The 19,264-nt window shown below is 42.1% G+C and overlaps 1 protein-coding gene across 1 annotated transcript; it reads left to right on the top strand.

Moving 5' to 3' along the window:
• The first annotated feature begins 237 nt into the window (after positions 1 to 237).
• SLC35E3 (solute carrier family 35 member E3) lies at positions 238 to 12,942 on the top strand. Its single transcript, XM_075855011.1, has 5 exons — positions 238 to 857; positions 4,960 to 5,070; positions 6,731 to 6,889; positions 7,106 to 7,188; positions 12,119 to 12,942. Exons 1-5 carry the CDS (start codon positions 471 to 473, stop codon positions 12,303 to 12,305), a joined length of 927 nt encoding a protein of 308 aa, XP_075711126.1. The 5' UTR covers positions 238 to 470; the 3' UTR covers positions 12,306 to 12,942.
• The last annotated feature ends 6,322 nt before the right edge of the window (positions 12,943 to 19,264 follow it).

Raw genomic sequence — 19,264 nt, 5'->3', positions numbered from 1 at the left:
CGATCATACTTGTTGATCACTTCAAGTATTAGTTTCTTTTGAATAAATGTATTTATTTTTATCACTTTTAAGCATTTATATTTTCACACGATTATCTCGACCAAACTTTGAGCGCCTTCGGTTACTACGGGCCTTTACTGGAAGAAGAGCCATCTTTGGTTTGGGCAGAACCTGCACTGCGGATGAGAGACCCGCCTTGTTACACAGTGAATGAAACGCTGTGACGTGTCCAGTTGTGGCGCTGCTGCGCATGCGCTGAAGTTGAGTCGCCGTCCAGGACGGATAGGAGGGATAAGTAGTGAGCCCTGTTGGCCAGTTACCGCGAGCGCTCTGTGATGATAGCCTTCTCTCCCTGCCAGCCCTCTGTGCCCTGTCCTTATCTTATGCTGCCCAGCTTTCCGTGCTCTGCATTGTGGATAACGTGCCAGTACTAGTCGCGGTGGAGCCTGTGCTGGAAATCTGTTCTCAGCATGTCTGTATCTACTCCCTGGAGAATAGCTGCTGGCCTGCTAGGAAACTTGCTGTCATCAATCTGCATCGTTTTTATCAATAAGTGGATCTATGTCCATCATGGCTTCCCTAACATGAGCCTTACACTCGTGCACTTTGTGGTCACCTGGCTTGGGTTGTATCTATGTCAGAGATTTGGGGTCTTCTGCCCCAAGAGCTTCCCTGCCTCTAAGGTGCTGCTTCTAGCCCTTAGCTTTTGTGGGTTTGTGGTCTTCACTAACCTGTCCCTTGAGAACAATACCATAGGCACCTATCAGCTGGCAAAAGTTATGACCACTCCTGTCATCATCTTCATTCAGACCATGTGGTATGGAAAGACGTTCTCCCTAAGGATCAAGTTCACTTTGGTGAGTGCAGCTTCCTCTACTGTATACTGTATGTCCCTGTATATAGATGCTTTATTTGTAATATTTTGACTTTTAGTAGAATAACATACAATGATCGTGGTTCCAATCCTAAATATTGTTGACATCATTTTGGAAAAGCCCACGACTTGAATGGGAGGTATATTTCTGCACTAAAAATATTCACCCGTTGCTACTGTAGGGGCCCCAAGTCGTGTCCCTGTGTAATGTGCATTTATTGGTAGTCACATGGTATCGCACATTGGGGCTTGCTGTTATGGCTAGCAGAAAGCTAACCTGTATGTAATGACTGTGTAGTCTATTCTCCAAGATGACATACGCTACTGAGCTATGCCAAGTTGTACCTGAACAGAAAAGCGGCAGAGAATTTTAGTAAATCCATTCTATGAAATGCAACTTGAAAGCCAAGCCCCCCATTTTTCTGATGGCTGTGAAAAATGTTTGGGTGTCGGGGGGAAAAAGTGGCCTTACAAATATTTCACTGCCGTAGCTGCATTGATCATGTACCACATTGTTTACTTGAAGCTTGATGTGATGTTGTGTCCATTAGACTTCTACTAAAGGGGTTGTCCATGACTAGAAAAAGCCTCTTATCCATGAGCTATGTCTGGTATTGCAGCTTCGTGCCATCTATTTGAGAACGTCTGAGCTGCGATACCATGAAGGTGGGATAGAAAAGAGACGTATTGGCACCACTAGATGTAATAATAATGTGTGCGGGGTGCTGCAGTCATGTGCAAAAAAAATTATAGTTGAGAAGAAAAAGAGGCACGTGAACAAATGGTGCACACCCAGTATTGTGCAAAGTAGAAATTTTTTTTTTTTATTATACAATATGCAAAAAAAAAAGATTCAAACCCAGAATAGACCAGCATTCCCGTATTCTAATACCGGAAGCGAACCACAGACAAAAAAAAAAAAAATCACAGAGAGGATACAATATGGGTCAGATGAAGGACTAAGTTCACTAGTTAGATACAATTTGCGAGCCCACAGAGTTCACAAATACACAACTCCAAAATAGTATGGAGCAATACAGTAAAGGATATCAAATATACCTAAATGTTGGATGCTATGTCCACCCAAATATAAACAAATAAGGGCAACAATAAATGCACCCATCTAAGCGAGCAGGGATCACACGAACTGCTTGTAATTACAAACAATATAGCCATAGCTCCAAATAGGCGAAGTAAAACTTTATATATATATATATATATATATATATATATATATATATATATACACACACACACACAAAAATGATACATGAACCAGAAAGGCTGTGGAAGGAGGTCAGACAACCCCATGCGTAACGTTTCCTCGCTGTGCAGCTTCGTCAGGGGTGAAGTGCAATACAAGACATATTCCATGGACAGGAGCGGCACGGTTTCTAGAAAAAAAAGACCCTTTTTTCTAATTCTGAACAGTCGCTTTGAATCGGTGAATACAGGTGATAAAAATGATTACCTTCTATTGACTTTTATCATTATTTAATTGCTCCGCTTGATTTTGTGTGCCGCTTGTGTGTTTTTTTTTTTTTTGTTTTTTTTAAAATATATATTATAATCTCCATGCATTGTGTCTGGTATTGCAGTTCAACCCCCTTTCACTTGAAGAGGGATGAGCTACAATACCGGAAGCAGCACGGGCGTGAAACTTTCTGGGGAAAAAAAAAAAGCAGTCTTTTTTTTTTTTTCCCCCCTCTAATCCTTGACAACCCCTTTAGTTTTCTGTGTATATTTTGTGCTATAAAATGACAGGGTTAAAGAGGCTCTGTCACCAGATTTTGCAACCCCTATCTGCTATTGCAGCAGATCGGCGCTGCAATGTAGATTACAGTAACGTTTTTATTTTTAAAAAACGAGCATTTTTGGCCAAGTTATGACCATTTTTGTATTTATGCAAATGAGGCTTGCAAAAGTACAACTGGGCGTGTATTATGTGTGTTACATCTGGGCGTTTTTGCTTCTTTTACTAGCTGGGCGTTGTGAATGGGAGTGTATGATGCTGACGAATCAGCATCATCCACTTCTCTTCGTTAACACCCAGCTTCTGGCAGTGCAGACACACAGCGTGTTCTCGAGAGATCACGCTGTGTCGTCACTTCCTGCCCCAGGTCCTGCATCGTGTCGGACGAGCGAGGAAACATCAGCACCAGAGGCTACAGTTGATTCTGCATCAGCGTTTGCAGGTAAGTAGCTACATCGACTTACCTGCTAACGCCGATGCTGCTGCAGCCTCTGGTGCCGATGTGTCCTCGCTCGTCTGACACGATGCAGGACCTGGGGAAGTAACGTCACAGCGTGATCTCTCGAGAACACGCTGTGTCTGTGCACTGCCAGAAGCTGGGTGGTGACGAAGAGAAGTGGATGATGCTGATTCGTCAGCATCATACACTCCCATTCACAACGCCCAGCTAGTAAAAGAAGTAAAAACACCCCGATGTGTACACATAATACACGCCCAGTTGTACGTTAGAAAGCCTAATTTGCATAAATATAAAAATGGTCAGAACTTGGCCAAAAATGCTAGTTTAAAAAAAAAAAAAAAAAAAAGTTACTCTTATCTACATTGCAGCGCTGATCTGCTGCAATAGGAGATAGGGCTTGCAAAATCTGGTGACAGAGCCTCTTTAAATACAATTGGAACCCACACTATGTTTATAGATCAAAACAAAGAGATTTTATGTATTATGTGTAAACCCTGTATACATATTAAAGGGGTTTTCCAGCCACTAAAAATTGATGGCCTATACTCAGGATAGCGGCGATTCACATGTATTGTAGCCTTCTCCCTTTCACGTCAATGGGAGAAAAGGCTGCAATACCTGTGAATCGCCGCTAAATGTGTGTCGACGATTCAGTGACAAGAAGAAATGAATGGGAAGTAGCGCTCGTACGGGCGCTGCGGCCCCTTCAAATCAGCTGATTGGTGGGTAACCCGGGAGTTGGACCCCAATCCCTCAGCTATTGATGGCTTATCTTGAAAATAGGCCATCAATTTTTAGTGACTGGAAAACCCCTTTCACAATTGAAGGGGCTTTTGTCATCTCAGGCATATCTGCAGGATATGCCATAAATGTCCGATAGATGTGGGTCCCATATCTATCGATCTGGAGAACAGGTACCCCCCTGACCCCCGTCTTACCTTCTGTCGCTCTCCTCCAGCCACTGAGTTACATGGTGGCCGGAAGTACAAAAATAGCCAAGCTCGCTGGGCGACGTTGATTGCGTAACTTCTATTCACTTCTATGGGAGTTACGGAAACAGTGTAGCAGAATGCGCTCAGCTGGTTTCAGAAAGCCCGGGCCACCTACTGAGCCAGCGGCAGAAGTTAGGGCCACAAGGAATAGTAACATCCAGTTGCCAATGTATTCATATATTTCCAGGAGGAATGACAGAGGAACGGCACCATGCAGAGTTCTAAGAAAAGATGGTCCACTATTGTTATTTCAAGTGTTTATTAAAACGGACATGTCCGGAGAGGTGATGGGTCTCTCTTTAAAGTGTAGCTAAACGTTCGACAAACTTCTGACATGTCCTAGTGACATGTTAGAGGTTTGTATTGGTGGGGGTCCGAGCACGGAGACCCCACCAATCGCTAGAACGAAGCAGCTGAAGCTCTCGTGTGAGCGCTCAGCCGCTTCATGTCTGTTCGGCTTTTTCCGGAAAGCCGATGTATCGGTGTACGGACTCAATAGAAAGTCTATGAGCCCGTACTCTGATACATTTATTTCCGGAAGAGGCTGAGCGCTCACACGAGAGCTTCAGCTGCTTCGTTCTAGAGATTAGAGGGGGTCTCGGTGCTCGGACCCTCACCAATCCAAACTTATGACATGTCACTATGACATGTTAGAAGTTTGTCGAACGTTCAGCTACACTTTATCACATCTATATTAAAGGGATGGTTTACTTAAATAGCAGATGATTCATAAAGTCCCATTCACTACATTGACACAACCGGTCATACCAACAAAACCATCATAAATCCGTTTGCCACTTAAGTTTTCTTATAACCGTGAACGTAGTAAAACTCTAAAGATATTCATTGAAAATGATTTTTCTTTAATTTTTCTTTGCAGGTTCCTATTACATTAGGGGTGTTTCTGAATTCATACTACGATGTGAAGTTTAATGTCTTGGGAATGGTGTTTGCTGCCCTTGGTGTTCTTGTCACGTCCCTTTACCAAGTGGTTTGTAGTCCTGCTCCATTTATTTATTTTTCCCTCCCTGTATTGTGTAATAAAGTCTTACAGTACATCATGAGACCCATAATTTTTAATTTCCATACTGTTCATGAAAGATCTTGCACAGATGTTAGACCTGTGGCATGTCGCATGAGTAGTCCATCAGAATGCAGTCCATTGAAGAAGGGCCTCCAACATTCCCTAACCATTTGCTGCCACACTTAAAGAGGCTCTGTCACCGGATTTTGCAACCCCTATCTGCTATTGCAGCAGATCGGCGCTGCAATGTAGATAAGAGTAACGTTTTTATTTTTAAAAAACGAGCATTTTTGGCCAAGTTATGACCATTTTTGTATTTATGCAAATAAGGCTTGCAAAAGTCCAAGTGGGCGTGTTTAAAGTAAAAGTCCAACTGGGCATGTATTATGTGCGTACATTGGGGCGTTTTTACTACTTTTACTAGCTGGGCGTTCTGACGAGAAGTATCATCCACTTCTCTTCAGAACGCCCAGCTTCTGGCAGTGCAGACACACAGCGTGTTCTCGAGAGATCACGCTGTGACGTCACTCACAGGTCCTGCATCGTGTCGTACGAGCGAAGACACATCGGCACCAGAGGCTACAGTTGATTCTGCAGCAGCATCGGCGTTTGCAGGTAAGTCGATGTAGCTACTTACCTGCAAACGCTGATGCTGCTGCAGAATCAACTGTAGCCTCTGGTGCCGATGTGGCCGACACGATGCAGGACCTGGGGCAGGAAGTGAGTGACATCACAGCGTGATCTCTCGAGAACACGGCTGTGTCTGCACTGCCAGAAGCTGGGCGTTCTGAAGAGAAGTGGATGATACTTCTCGTCAGAGCGCCCAGCTAGTAAAAGTAGTAAAAACGCCCCGATGTAAGCACATAATACACGCCCACTTGGACTTTTACTTTTAAACACACCCACTTGGACTTTTGCAAGCCTCATTTGCATAAATACAAAAATGGTCATAACTTGGCCAAAAATGCTCGTTTTTAAAAAATAAAAACGTTACTGTAATCTACATTGCAGCGCCGATCTGCTGCAATAGCAGATAGGGGTTGCAAAATCTGGTGACAGAACCTCTTTAAACATAAAGCTGTTCATTTTATCAAAGTGAATACTGATAACATACGGATGTAAGGGAGAAGTTTTTTTTGCGACTAAATGGACCACAAACACCGACAACAGATCTGTTGTTTTGCGGACCGCAAAATCACCATGGTTGTGTGTATTATGCCTAAGGCCTTATTCACAGGAACGGATAATCAGCCGTGTGACGGACTGTCTTTTAATGGCCGTCACACGGCTGCATTAAACTTAATGTTCTTCTATGGGGCTATTCACACGGCCGTTTTTTTAACAGACCGTGTGAACGGCCTGTAAAAAAATAGGACATGTCCTAAGTATGCCTGTTTTCATGGATCCCTCGAAAGACTCATCCGTGAAAACGGGTCCTGCACGGACGCAAACCAATTTGACACCCGTTCGTGTGAATAAAGCTTAATTTAGGGCGAAACAGAAAAGATGTTGCTTTTTCATCTAAAAGTTTGGAGGAAAGTACAGTCAGTTTACATAATTTGTCCCCTACTGTTGCATTTCGATTATTTGGTTTTGCTTACCGTTTGGATTTTTCACTTATTTGTAGTGGGTTGGAGCCAAACAGCACGAGTTACAGGTGAACTCTATGCAGCTCCTGTACTACCAAGCACCTTTATCTTCCGGAATGCTGCTCTCTGTCATACCTTTCTTTGAGCCTGTAATTGGTGAAGGAGGGATATTTGGACCGTGGTCGTTTACAGCTATGGTAAGTTTATTTTTTATTTTTTTTATTTCTGTTTGGATACATAAACCTTTATGAAGTAGCAGTTGCATAAGGCTGGGTTCACACGAAGTTCTTTGCAGGAGGAAAATCTGCCTCAAAATTCCATTTGGAATTTTGAGGCAGATTTTCCTCTGCCTGCACGCCGATTTTCGCTGCGTTTTTCGCAGATTTTCTGTGTGAATTGTTCTCTTTTTACAGGTGATGGTGCTTCTGTCTGGAGTTATTGCGTTCACTGTAAACCTGTCTATCTACTGGATCATTGGCAATACTTCACCTGTCACGTATCCTTTTTAAGCCTCTTTTCTTTGCAATAGCAAAGCATGTGGAGTTCTCATATATCTAGTGATTTTAACCCCTTAATGACCGGTCCATTTTGCACGTTAATGACCAAGGATTATTTTTTGTTTTTTCACGGCCGCATTCCAAGAGTCGTAACTTTTTTTTTTTTATTCCGTCGACATAGCCGTATAAGGGCTTGTTTTTTGCGGGACGAGTTGTATTTTGTAATTGTACCATTTTTAGATGCTTATAACATATTGATTAACTTTTATTAACTTTATTTTAGGAGAGAATTGAAAATAAGCAGCTATTCCAGCATTAATTTTCACGTTATAAATTTACACCGTTTACTATGCAGCGTAAATAACATGTTAACTTTATTCTATGGGTCGGCACGATTACGGGGATACCAAATATGTAAAGGTTTTATGTTTTCCTACGTTTGCACAATAAAGACCCTTTTAGAAAAAAATTCCTTGTTTTTGCATCGCCGCTTTCCAAGAGCCGTAACGTTTTTATATTTCCGTCGATGTGGGCTTGATTTTTGCGGGACATTGTGTAGTTTTCATTAGTACTATTTTGGGGTACATAGGACTTATAGATTAACTTTTATTTTATTTTTTATGGGGGGAATGGGAGAAAAGAGAGAATTTTGCCGTTGTTTTTTGCGTTTTCTTTGGACGCCGTTCATCCGGCGGTTTAATTAATGTGTTAATTTTATTGGTCAAGGTGTTACGATCGCGGGGATACCATGTATGTGTGATTTTTGTTTTGACAGTTTTACTAAATAAAACCACTTTTTGGGCCAAAAAAGTAGTTTTATTTGACTATGGCCTCATGCACACGACTGTAGCCGTGTGCACGGCCGTGATTTTCGGGTCGGCCGGCTGCGGACTGTCAGCCGCAGGCCGCCCGCAAATCGCGAGACATGCACATTGTTTTCAATGAGCCCGGACCGCAGAACCGGGCCGTAATAAGACATGCCCGTTCTTTCTGCGGTCCGGGCTCCCGGGCCGTGCACGGACTGCAAAAACTACGGTCGTGTGCACGGCCCCATAGAAAAGAATGGATTTTCGGGGGAATTGCGGCCGCAAAAGCACGGTCGTGTGCATGAGGCCTTTGACTGTAATTTATTTATTTATTTTTTAAACTTTATTTAACTGTCATTTTTTTTTTTTAAGTCCCATCAGGACACTTCACTATGCGATCTGTTGATCGCATATATAATGCTTTGGTATACTTAGTATACCGAAGCATTATTGCCTGTCAGTGTAAAACTGACAGGCAACCTATTAGGTCATGCCTCTGGCATCGGCTAACAGGCAGATGCTGAAGACAGACCTGGGAGTCTTTGTTAGACCCCCGGCTGTCATGGAAACCCGACGGCGACCCGCGATTTGTTTGCGGGGGCGCCGATCAGGTGACAGAGGGAGCTCCCTCCCTCTGTCAAACACATTAAATGCCGCTGTCACTATTGACAGCGGCATTTAATGGGTTAAACTGCCGGAATCGGAGCGCGCTTCGATTCCGGCAGTTGCAGCAGGAGCCAGGCTGTGTATAACAGCCGTGCTCCTGCCGCTAATCGCGTGGGTACAGTGACAGTACCCGCGCGATCACAGGACGGATATATCCGTCGTCCTGCGCGATCTAGCAGCTGCTGAGGACGGATATATCCGTCCTTCGGCGTTAAGGAGTTAAGTAGCTCAGACAGCATAGTTTTATATAACCGTTGTAAAGTACTATAAACATTAGCACATATTTTGGGTGGGTATTGGGTTCTATTCACAATAGTGTTCTTGATGTTCCGGTATTGTTGACAGCAAGAATAGTGTGGGGTTTTTTTTGTTTTGTTTTTTTTATAAGACTAGAGCGGCATCCTGGTGTTCAAAGGGTTTGTCCCATGATGTATATTTGGAAAAGCCCCCTAAAAAAGCTGTGGCAAAGGCTCCCGGTTACACGTGACTGGTCTGATCGTGTGTTATGGCTATTTATGGCTCCTGCTTGGAACGTTATTACGGCCATCTGATTGCAGTCTAAATGAAACTTCTGTGCCCGTGCCATCAGCGGCGTGTGCTGGTTGTACTATATAGCCGACATCCCGCTGCAACAGCTGAAGTCAGAGAGAACGCTGATCCTGGCAGTTTAACCCCTTAAATGCTGCGGTCGAAAGCGACCGCTACTTATAAGGAGTTTAACAGAGTAAAGTGGGCTCCCTCTGTTTCCCCATTAGAAACCCCGTTTCCCCATTAGCAGCTGGGGGTCTAACAATGGCCCCTAGACTTGCCATGTCTTTAACATATTGCCTGTCAATATACCAAGGCATTATTACCGGTCTGTTTAAAACTAAGCATAGCAAAGCATTATAGAAGTGATCAAAAGATCGCATTGTTAAATCCCCTAGTGGGACAAAAAATTTTTTATATATATATATATATATATATATATATATATATATATATATATATATAATTATTTTTTTTCCATTCGTTAACTTTTTAAGAAATATTTTCCATAAAAAGCGGTTTCATTTGAAAAAGTGTTCATTAAAAAAAAAAACACATACATGGTCTCTTCGCGATCGTAACAATCCATAAAGTTAGCATGTTATTTTATCTGCACGTTGAACCCTCTAAACAAATTATTATTGTTTTGTATTTTTTACCCCACCCAGAAAACATTGCCATTAATTTTATCTTTTCCCCAAAATGGTTCTATTAAAAAAAAAAAAAAAAATGACACTTCCTTCAAAAAATAAATAAAAAAAGCCCACATACAGAAACGATGGAAAAATGAAAGTTAATCTTTTTTTTTTTCTCTTTCATAACAGGTTATATTGTAAAAGTAGTAAAACAAAAATACTATACATATTTGGTATCGTCATAATTTTACTTACCAAAATAATAAAGGTAACGTTATTTATGCTGCACGGTAAATGGTGTAAATTTAAAAGGAAAAAAAAAATGGCAGAATTTGTTTTTTTTTATCCATTTCCTGTCCAAAAAAAGCTAATTAAAGTTAATCAATCTATATATGCCCCAAAATGGTTCTATTAAAAAAATAACTTGTTCCAAAAAAAACCCCTCATGTAGTTTTATGGTTCTTGGAATGCAGCAATGACCAAAACGAAAAAAGATCCTTTGACCTGAAAACCCAAAATAGGCCAGTCCTAAAGGGGTTAAATTGCGTCACATTCTCAGCAACAGACTGCAAACTGCCACCTCGTTTTCAAATAACAAAGTGGCAATTAGTAGTCCATTGTTAAGGACTAGATGCACACTATTATAGGCCATGTGTCAGATGTCACCAAAAGCAAGATTTTAAATAAGATAAAATGACTCTCATTGAAGCAAGTGTCAAACCTTTCTGGATTGTAATGGATTCCAGCAGGAGAAGAGCTGTCTGCCTTTATCCTACAAATGAACCATAATAGACCGTTTGAACGAGGCGTGTATGTATTGGTTGTCATTGTTTCCTACATGTTCATCTTATGGAAGACATCCCATATCAGCGTTTCTTAATTCCATTCCTCAATGAACAGGTCATGTTTTCAGGTTCTCGCATACAGGGAACAAACACCTTTGGCAATTACTTATGCAGTTACACGTATTAATCCGTGCGGGATTAAGAAAAACTTCCAAACATGACTTCTTGGGGAACTTGAGCACTAGAAATGAGAAATGGTGCACTTGAAATTATGTTCACACCCAGTAGATTTTTTTTATGCTAAATTGTGGCTTGAAATTCGCTGCAAAAATCACTTGTGTGGATTATGCCATTGATTTCATACCATTGCATATTATATTTTTGTTGCCGATTTTATGTGTGGATTCTGCACTAAAAATGTGCTACGTATAAACACAGCCTATAAGATGCCTGTAATACAGGGGTAGGCAAACTTTTTTTGTATGGCGTGTCGATTTAAAAAAAAATGATAAAGTGCTCAGTATGCCATGCAAACATGAGTCATGTAAGACTATCTTTTACCACATATGTTTTTTTTATCGGTGGAGGTCCAAACACTGAGACATCGCCGTGCGCTTCTCACTCGGCTTTCCGAGGAAAGCCGATCAGAAACAAAGCGGCACAGCGATCACCCGAGCGCTTCTGCCACTCTTTTTTAGCGATCAGTGCGGGTCTCAGTGCTTGGACCCCTTACGATGAAAGCTTCTGACATGTCACAAGTTTTTTTGTTTTTTTTTTAAGAGTTTAGTTACCCTTTCAATGTGACCCTTGTCCCTGACTTGCTTTGCCAACACTATCCGTTTGTTGGGCAATTGAGGCTACTGAACACCAGCTGGGTTGGCAGGGGGGAGTGCACATAGGAGAGACTACGGCGTCTAAATACCAGCTTTGGTGTGCTGCACACAGGAGACAGAACGACTACTGAACACCATTTAGGGGGGTGCACCGAGGAGAGACCATGGCTACTAAATACCAGATATAGGGGGTGCACATAGAATAGACTTTGGCTACTGAACACCAGATTGGGGGGGGGGGGCATAGGAAAGAGAGTTGCTAACTTCTTTTACAGACTGGTTACGGAATGCCGTCCTTGCAGTACTGTTGACCAGAAGAGAGCAGCTCTTTATTACGTACTCGGCGATGCTGAACACTAAGAGAGAGCAGTGCTGCATTGTGTGCCTGCCAAGTGTCCAGCAGATCCCCAAAAAAAAATGAAGCACTGCTCTCTCACCTAGTGGTCAGTGCCGCCAAGCGCCTAATGAAGCTCTGCTCTCTCTTCCTACGTACAGTGCCGCCAACCACACAACGGCGCTGGACAACAGGAGAGGGAAGTGTGCCAGCAAACTATGCCTTGCGTGCTGGCTGTGGCACCGGCGCCACAGTTTGCTGATCCCTGCTGTAGTAGTTTCTTATGTTCTCGTTTTAACCTTTTATTGCTATTATAATTTTTATTCCTTAACTTAAGCATAGCTACAACATGTTTGGACACTTCAAATTCTGCATCACTCTTCTGGGAGGATACATCCTTTTTCAGGACGCCCTTTCTCTAAATCAAGGCATTGGAATAGTTTGCACAATTTTTGGTATCTTAGCTTATACGCACTTTAAACTTAATGAGCAAGAAGTTATTAAAAGTAAATTGGTTCAGCGGCCCTAATCCTTTTTTTATTCAGACAGCATTGTCATACAATACATTTTCGAAAGTGTAAAAAAAATTATAAACTCTTTGTAAGAAGCAAATGTTATATGAACCCACAGACTGAAGGAGCATATATACCGATTCATCATAAAGTGGATACTGAGTGTGCGAGAAGATACAATGACCCATAGACTGTCTCTGAGTTACATCTAATGTTCATCATGAATCAGAATGCCAACGTTTTTATCACGTTTGCGCATGTCAATGTGAAGGATTTTTTTTTTTTTTTTTTTTTTAAATCAAAGAAGGAAATGTTCTGTGTGTTAGGATGAATGATCCATATGAAAATGTTCCTTGCTGGTTACAATGGCTTCACAACTGGTTAGGAAGCTCATTGGACTCCCAGGAATGAAACTTTGAAACCTCTATGAGGGCAAATTCAAAGTTTGTATAAATGGATTCGCCAAATATTCAGTGTTCATATTGAATAAATGTGAAGAGTTTTTTTTTATAACTTTAGTTTCGTTAATTTTTGTTGTCAGAAGTATTTGACGGCCAGATTTTACTGAAAGAAAATAGCTAAACAAATGCTGCATAATTTGAAGTTTTAGATTGAAATAAATATTACTTTTGTCATTTCTTTATAATACTGTTACATTATTGTGAATGTGAATCTTTTTAAAAGCAAAAATGACTGAAGAAAGAGCAGAGGTAACAGTTAAGACCATTCCGCAGCATGATCTCAAATCCGGACTTCTTTTTTTTTTTTTTTTTTGTGGTCTGTGCATGAATTTTGTTCTACCCCATACGTATGCATTATACATTACATGAGTTGTAGATTTTCAATGTGGATTGCGAAACGTCTCCGTTGCTTTTTTCGCAAGGCCGTAGAATGTTGGCATCCCATTTAATTTGCATAACCTCAAGTATACATGCAATAGCCATAGACAAACATTCTAAAAAATTTAATCTAGGATCACCATGTGTGATGCGCTTTGCTCTGCAACTCAACCAGAGCCACCCAGAAGCTAGGCTAGAAGTCATGACAATCTTAGAGATGTACGTTTCTTTACAGCTATTGGGATGTCACGATGGCCTCTATTGTAATGTCGCACTAACCTCTCTTGTGATGTCGCAATGCCCCTTGTGTGGTGGCGGACAAGGCATGTGACCGGATGTGTGGTTGGAAGCGCCTCCCCCTTGCTACTACCTCCGTCTGACCCTACACGCCGGCATTAGCCCTGATCCTGGCCTCCTCTGTCTGATCCTGTCTACACACCGGTGCTGGGCTGTATAGAGGTGCTTGGTGTCTCGTCCTCCATTCTCTCACTCTCCTTCCCCTGAAAGTACTGCTTTTGCCTAAGTTTTTGGCTGGATCATGAAAAAGAAATTAACAGATGAATACAGGCTTCAATTCCAGGATTCAATACCAGGAGTGGCTGAGAGCGTTCTGTGTGAATAACCAGTGAATGGTTCTCATGTCATGCGTATCAGCACTGTCTAACAGGATATGACTTCTGCTGTAACTGTTTGAGAGCTGTCTGAGTGCTATATGGAGTCTTTGACTTAATGTTACCTGATAATTTCTCAGCTTGTGGATGCGGTTATGAACCGTTTGAGCCAAGTTGTTTAAAATTGTTATATACCTGGTATCGATATTCCTCGAAAGAAACAGGACAATGCTCCCGCAAGTAAAAGATATAGTGGAGGTTCTGGAGGTAAAGCTGTATCCCCTAAGATGGATACGTTTCTATCCTCCCCGCCCTGAAGTGAAACGGGACAACTGATTATATTTTAGCAGTAGAGAAGTCTAAATACGTATAGGGGGGTCGATGGTGTGATTAACTGTCCAAATACGGGGGGGGGGGTGGCGGGGAGAGGAACAGGCAGACCAGCAATTTATTTTTTCCTGGACAAGTTGGCCAAAAATCACGAACAGACAGAAATTGTTACAGACAGTTTAGAAAATTGAGAATAACATTTTCTCGAACTTAAAACATTAATATAACCAAAACTTGAAGACGAGACGCAGCTCTAGGAAGATCGGAGCAATTTATAAAGAAAGTGAGACATGGATCACAAGAGATAAAGCTGCTACCCCACACACGCACGCACGCACGCACGCACGCACGCACGCACGCACGCACGCACGCACACACTATATATACAGTATACTGCGCGTATACATACTGCACACACTATATATACAGTATACTGCGCGTATACATACTGCACACACTATATATACAGTATACTGCGCGTATACATACTGCACACACTATATATACAGTATACTGCGCGTATACATACTGCACACACTCTATATACAGTATACTGCGCGTATACATACTGCACACACTATATACAGTATACTGCGCGTATACATACTGCACACACTCTATATACAGTATACTGCGCGTATACATACTGCACACACTCTATATACAGTATACTGCGCGTATACATACTGCACACACTATATATACAGTATACTGCGCGTATGCATACTGCACACACTATATATACAGTATACTGCGCGTATGCATACTGCACACACTATATATACAGTATACTGCGCGTATACATACTGCACACACTCTATATATACTGTATACTGCGCGTATACATACTGCGCACACTATATATACTGTATACTGCGCGTATACATACTGCACACACTATATATACTGTATACTGCGCGTATACATACTGCACACACTATATATACAGTATACTGCGCGTATACATACTGCACACACTCTATATATACAGTATACTGCGCGTATACATACTGCACACACTATACAGTATACTGCGCGTATACATACTGCACACATTCTATATACAGTATACTGCGCGTATACATACTGCACACACTCTATATATACAGTATACTGCGCGTATACATACTGCACACTATATATACTGTATACTGCGCGTATACATACTGCACACACTATATATACAGTATACTGCGCGTATACATACTGCACACACTATATACAGTATACTGCGCGTATACATACTGCACACACTATATATACAGTATACTGCGCGTATACATACTGCACACACTATATATACTGCGCGTATACATACTGCACACACTCTATATATACTGCGCGTATACATACTGCACACACTCTATATATACAGCGCGTATACATACTGCACACACTATATATACAGCGCGTATACATACTGCACACACTCTATATATACAGTGCGTATACATACTGCACACACTCCATATTGTCATGATTATGGGGTATGTGGACCCACAAGGCTGTTTCGCTGTAGCGGAGTAGCAGCTGGCCAAACGACAGTCAATGATAGTCTTTAGGACAAGAGTACCTGGATATAAGATTTGGCAGGCACTTGGCACAGATGACACTTAACACAGATGATTAACTCGACTCTGACTAGACTTTGCACTGGAACAAACACAATTACTGGATACAGGATACAACTAAGGGATCATTTGCAATAACTAACATGGGTAGACACCACAATGATCAGGCAAGGAGGAAGAGGGCAGAGTAAATTTTTTAGTCCAGGATGCGTTGGGATTGGATAGGGGGCATTTTATAGGTGCCACAGCTCCACTGTCTGTACTAGGGTGCATTTTACAGGTATGCCACCACGACCATTACAGTGCCCCCCTTTATGCCCCCTCTTCTTAGGTCCAGAGCGTTACAGGAATCTCCTGATGAGAGCTGGAGCATCCAAATTCTCTTCAGGCTCCCATGACCTCTCCTCAGGACCAAACTATTTCCAGTCCACCAGGTAGAAGGTCCTCCCTCCTGTCCTCTTGTAATCCAGGATCTCTTACTTCAAAGATGTCCGAAGAACCGCAGGGAGCAACTGTAGAACCAGGGGATTTTCTGAATCGGTTCAGGACCACAGGCTTTGGGAGGGACACATGGAATGAGTTGGGGATTTTGAGGGTAGGAGGTAGCCGAAGCTTACAGGATACAGGGTTTATTTGTTGCAAAATTTAGAGGAATCTGGGAGCGAATTTGTGAGAACGGATCTTCAGATGAATGTTTTTGAAAGACAACCAGACCTTGACTCCAGGAGAAAACGGAGGAGGAATTTGTCTTCTCTTATCTGCATATCTCTTCATGCGATCAACTGCCTGAAGGATTGCAGACTTGGTTTCCTGCCAGATGTATAAGAAACCTTCGACGGAAGAATTGGCTGCAGGCCCTTGAGACGTAGCTGGCACATGAAGAGGAACATGAGGATGTTGACTGTGCACAATGAAGAACGGAGGAGAAGCAGTAAACTCACTAGTATGATTGTATGAGAATTTAGTCCATGGCAGAAGCTGTACCCAATTGTCTTGTTGAACTGAAACAAAATGACAAAGATAATTCTCAAGTACCTGGTTGATCCTTTCAACTTCGACATTAGACTGCGGGTGATAAGCGGAAGAAAAGTCCAATTTCACAACCAAAAGTCTACATAGGTGTAAAGGTTCTGCCAGACACAGCTTCTGTGTCGATGCCCGTGTTTAGTCAGTCTGCACCTGCTCCTAGGTCTGATAGAGTAACTCGATCTGCTACCACTCAGGCTGGTAGGCTCAGGAGTGGGAGAACATATCACAGCCTGGCCAGATGTTCTAGCTCCCGCCCTCGGTCTATTTATACCTTCATTTCCTGCTTGTCCTCTGCCTGTGATTCTTTCCTGGCTCTGCTGCTCCTGCTATTATTGTTGACCTTGCTTTATTTTGACCCTGGATTTTCTGACTACGCTCCTGCTCTGCGTTTGGTACCTCGTACACTCCTGGTTTGACTCTGCTCGTTCACTACTCCTGTTGCTCACGGTGTTGCCGTGGGCAACTGCCTTATTTCCCTTAGCTTCTGTGTACCCTTGTCTGTTTGTCTGTCGTGCACTTATTGAGCGTAGGGACCGTCGCCCAGTTGTACGCCGTCGCCTAGGACTGGCCGTGCAAGTAGGCAGGGACTGAGTGGCGGGTAGATTAGGGCTCACCTGTCTGTCTCCCTACTCCGTCATTACAATAGGGCTCTCCAAAATATAGATGCAAATGAATTGTACACCCCGATCTGACACAATATGATAAACAGACTTGCCAGACGGGTAGCAGAGGGAAGGCCCGGTTAACGGAACGAAATGTGTCATCTTGGAGAAGCGTTCTACCACCATCCAGAGCGTAGTACATCCAGAAGAAGGGGGAAAGTCCGTAATAAAATCCATGGCGATGTGTTGCCAGGGAGCATCAGGAACTGGCAGAGGTAGGAGTAAACCAGCAGGTTTAGAATGAGTAGCCTTGTTTTAGGCACAGTTCGTACAGGAAGAAACTTAGTCCAAGACATCTTTAGGTAGCGTGGGCCACCAGTAGTGATGAGCAATAAAGTCCCGATTTTTAGAAACAGCAGACTGACCAGCCAGTTTGGAATTATGTCCCAAGCAGAGAGTTCTTCTTCTGTCCGCAAGACAGACAAGAATCTTTCCATGTTGAGGACTTTCTTCAGAGTTGTTCATCTCAAATGACCGGGACAGGTCACCGGCCTTAATGTTTTTGTCCGCAGGAATTGAAATCTGACGAAGAACAGTGACCATCTGGCTTGACGAGGGTTCAATAGTTGTGCATACTAGATATATAAGATTTTTGTGATCTGTGAAGATGATGATGGGATGAGCATCCCCCTCCATCAGGTGTCTCCACTCTTCCAAGGCCAACTTTACGGCGAGTAATTCTCGATCCCCAACGGAATAGTTGCGCTCTGCAGGAGAGAAGAGTTTGGAGAAAAATCTGCATGATACTGCCCTACCCCTGGAATTTTTTTGAAACAGGAGTGCTCCAGCACCAATGGAAGAGGCGTCAACCTCCAATGAAAACTGGCGGGTCACATCAGAATGATGAAGGACGGAAGCAGGAGTGAAGGCGCTCTTGAGGTTGGAGAATGCCGACTCTGCCTCAGGGGTCCAATCCTTAGCATTCACCCCCTTCTTATCCATATTCAGTCATTTTTTGATGGACATGCGCACTAGCGATATGGAGACGCCAAGACGGAGGTATAGGAAGTCCACATGCTACAATGTATGTCACAATACATGTTTATTTTAACTCCCTTGCACCTGGGTAAACTAGGCACTTAAGCTATATTTGGATGTTATCTGATAGCATTACATCTAGTACTTGCACATATATGTTTACCCCGTAAATCTTTTTTTGTTTATTATTTGGTATATTTTATTATATATATTGTAATGCTGTTCATGTCTTTTTTTTTTTTTTTTTAATTTATTGTATTATTGGCAATTATGACTCATTCAGTCCTTATATACTGGGGTTTTTCTCTATGTTCACATGCTTGAGAAAGGTCCCGTTGGACTGAAATGTCGCACCTGTAGGTGACTAAATTTCCATTTATTTTGGATGTGCTGCCTTGTTGCTTTCTGTTTGTGGATTCCATTCATGGGGCTTTGGTTCAGGTTCCTTTGAGGCTTGCACCCACTATATTTATTATATTTTGCTCTGTTTCTCCAGTCCTGTGATAACCCCTCCTTGTTCGTATCTGCAGTGAAAACACAGAATATGCAAAACATAAAACCATAATTACTGAGAAATTCATTGAAAGAAGCTACAGTAAAAATGAATTAGAAAAAATTGGAACGGAGATTAATAGATATAAAGTAGAAGATCTACAAAAAGGCAATGCCATATTTATTTAAAAAAAAAAAAAAAGGAGTGAAAAAAACATTGCTTTATTTCAACATGATAGTCATTCTAAATTTATTGGAAATACCATTAACAAATATTGGGAAATTTTAAAACCACAGAAAAGGCCATACTTACTAAGTGGGTGGGCGTTACAAATAGGCTGTGATACGGCAAGATATGCTATGCCTGACGACTGGCACATTATTCCTCCAGGTATTACACACAGTACTGACACCCCATGTACTATTCAAAGCACTGACCTGTATTCATGTCATTTTTATAAAAA

The sequence above is a fragment of the Rhinoderma darwinii genome, chromosome 3 (genome assembly GCF_050947455.1).
Source record: "Rhinoderma darwinii isolate aRhiDar2 chromosome 3, aRhiDar2.hap1, whole genome shotgun sequence".
NCBI lineage: Eukaryota > Metazoa > Chordata > Amphibia > Anura > Rhinodermatidae > Rhinoderma > Rhinoderma darwinii.
Note: the sequence above shows the minus strand (reverse complement) of the source record. Positions and strands in the feature narration are given on the sequence as shown.

Coding starts and splice junctions, on each gene's coding strand:
- SLC35E3 (XM_075855011.1), top strand. CDS start 471: ATGTCTGTATCTACTCCCTGGAGAATAGCTGCTGGCCTGCTAGGAAAC. Junction 858..4,959: donor TAAGGATCAAGTTCACTTTG/GTGAGTGCAGCT, acceptor TTTTCTTTGCAG/GTTCCTATTACATTAGGGGT. Junction 6,890..7,105: donor CGTGGTCGTTTACAGCTATG/GTAAGTTTATTT, acceptor CTCTTTTTACAG/GTGATGGTGCTTCTGTCTGG.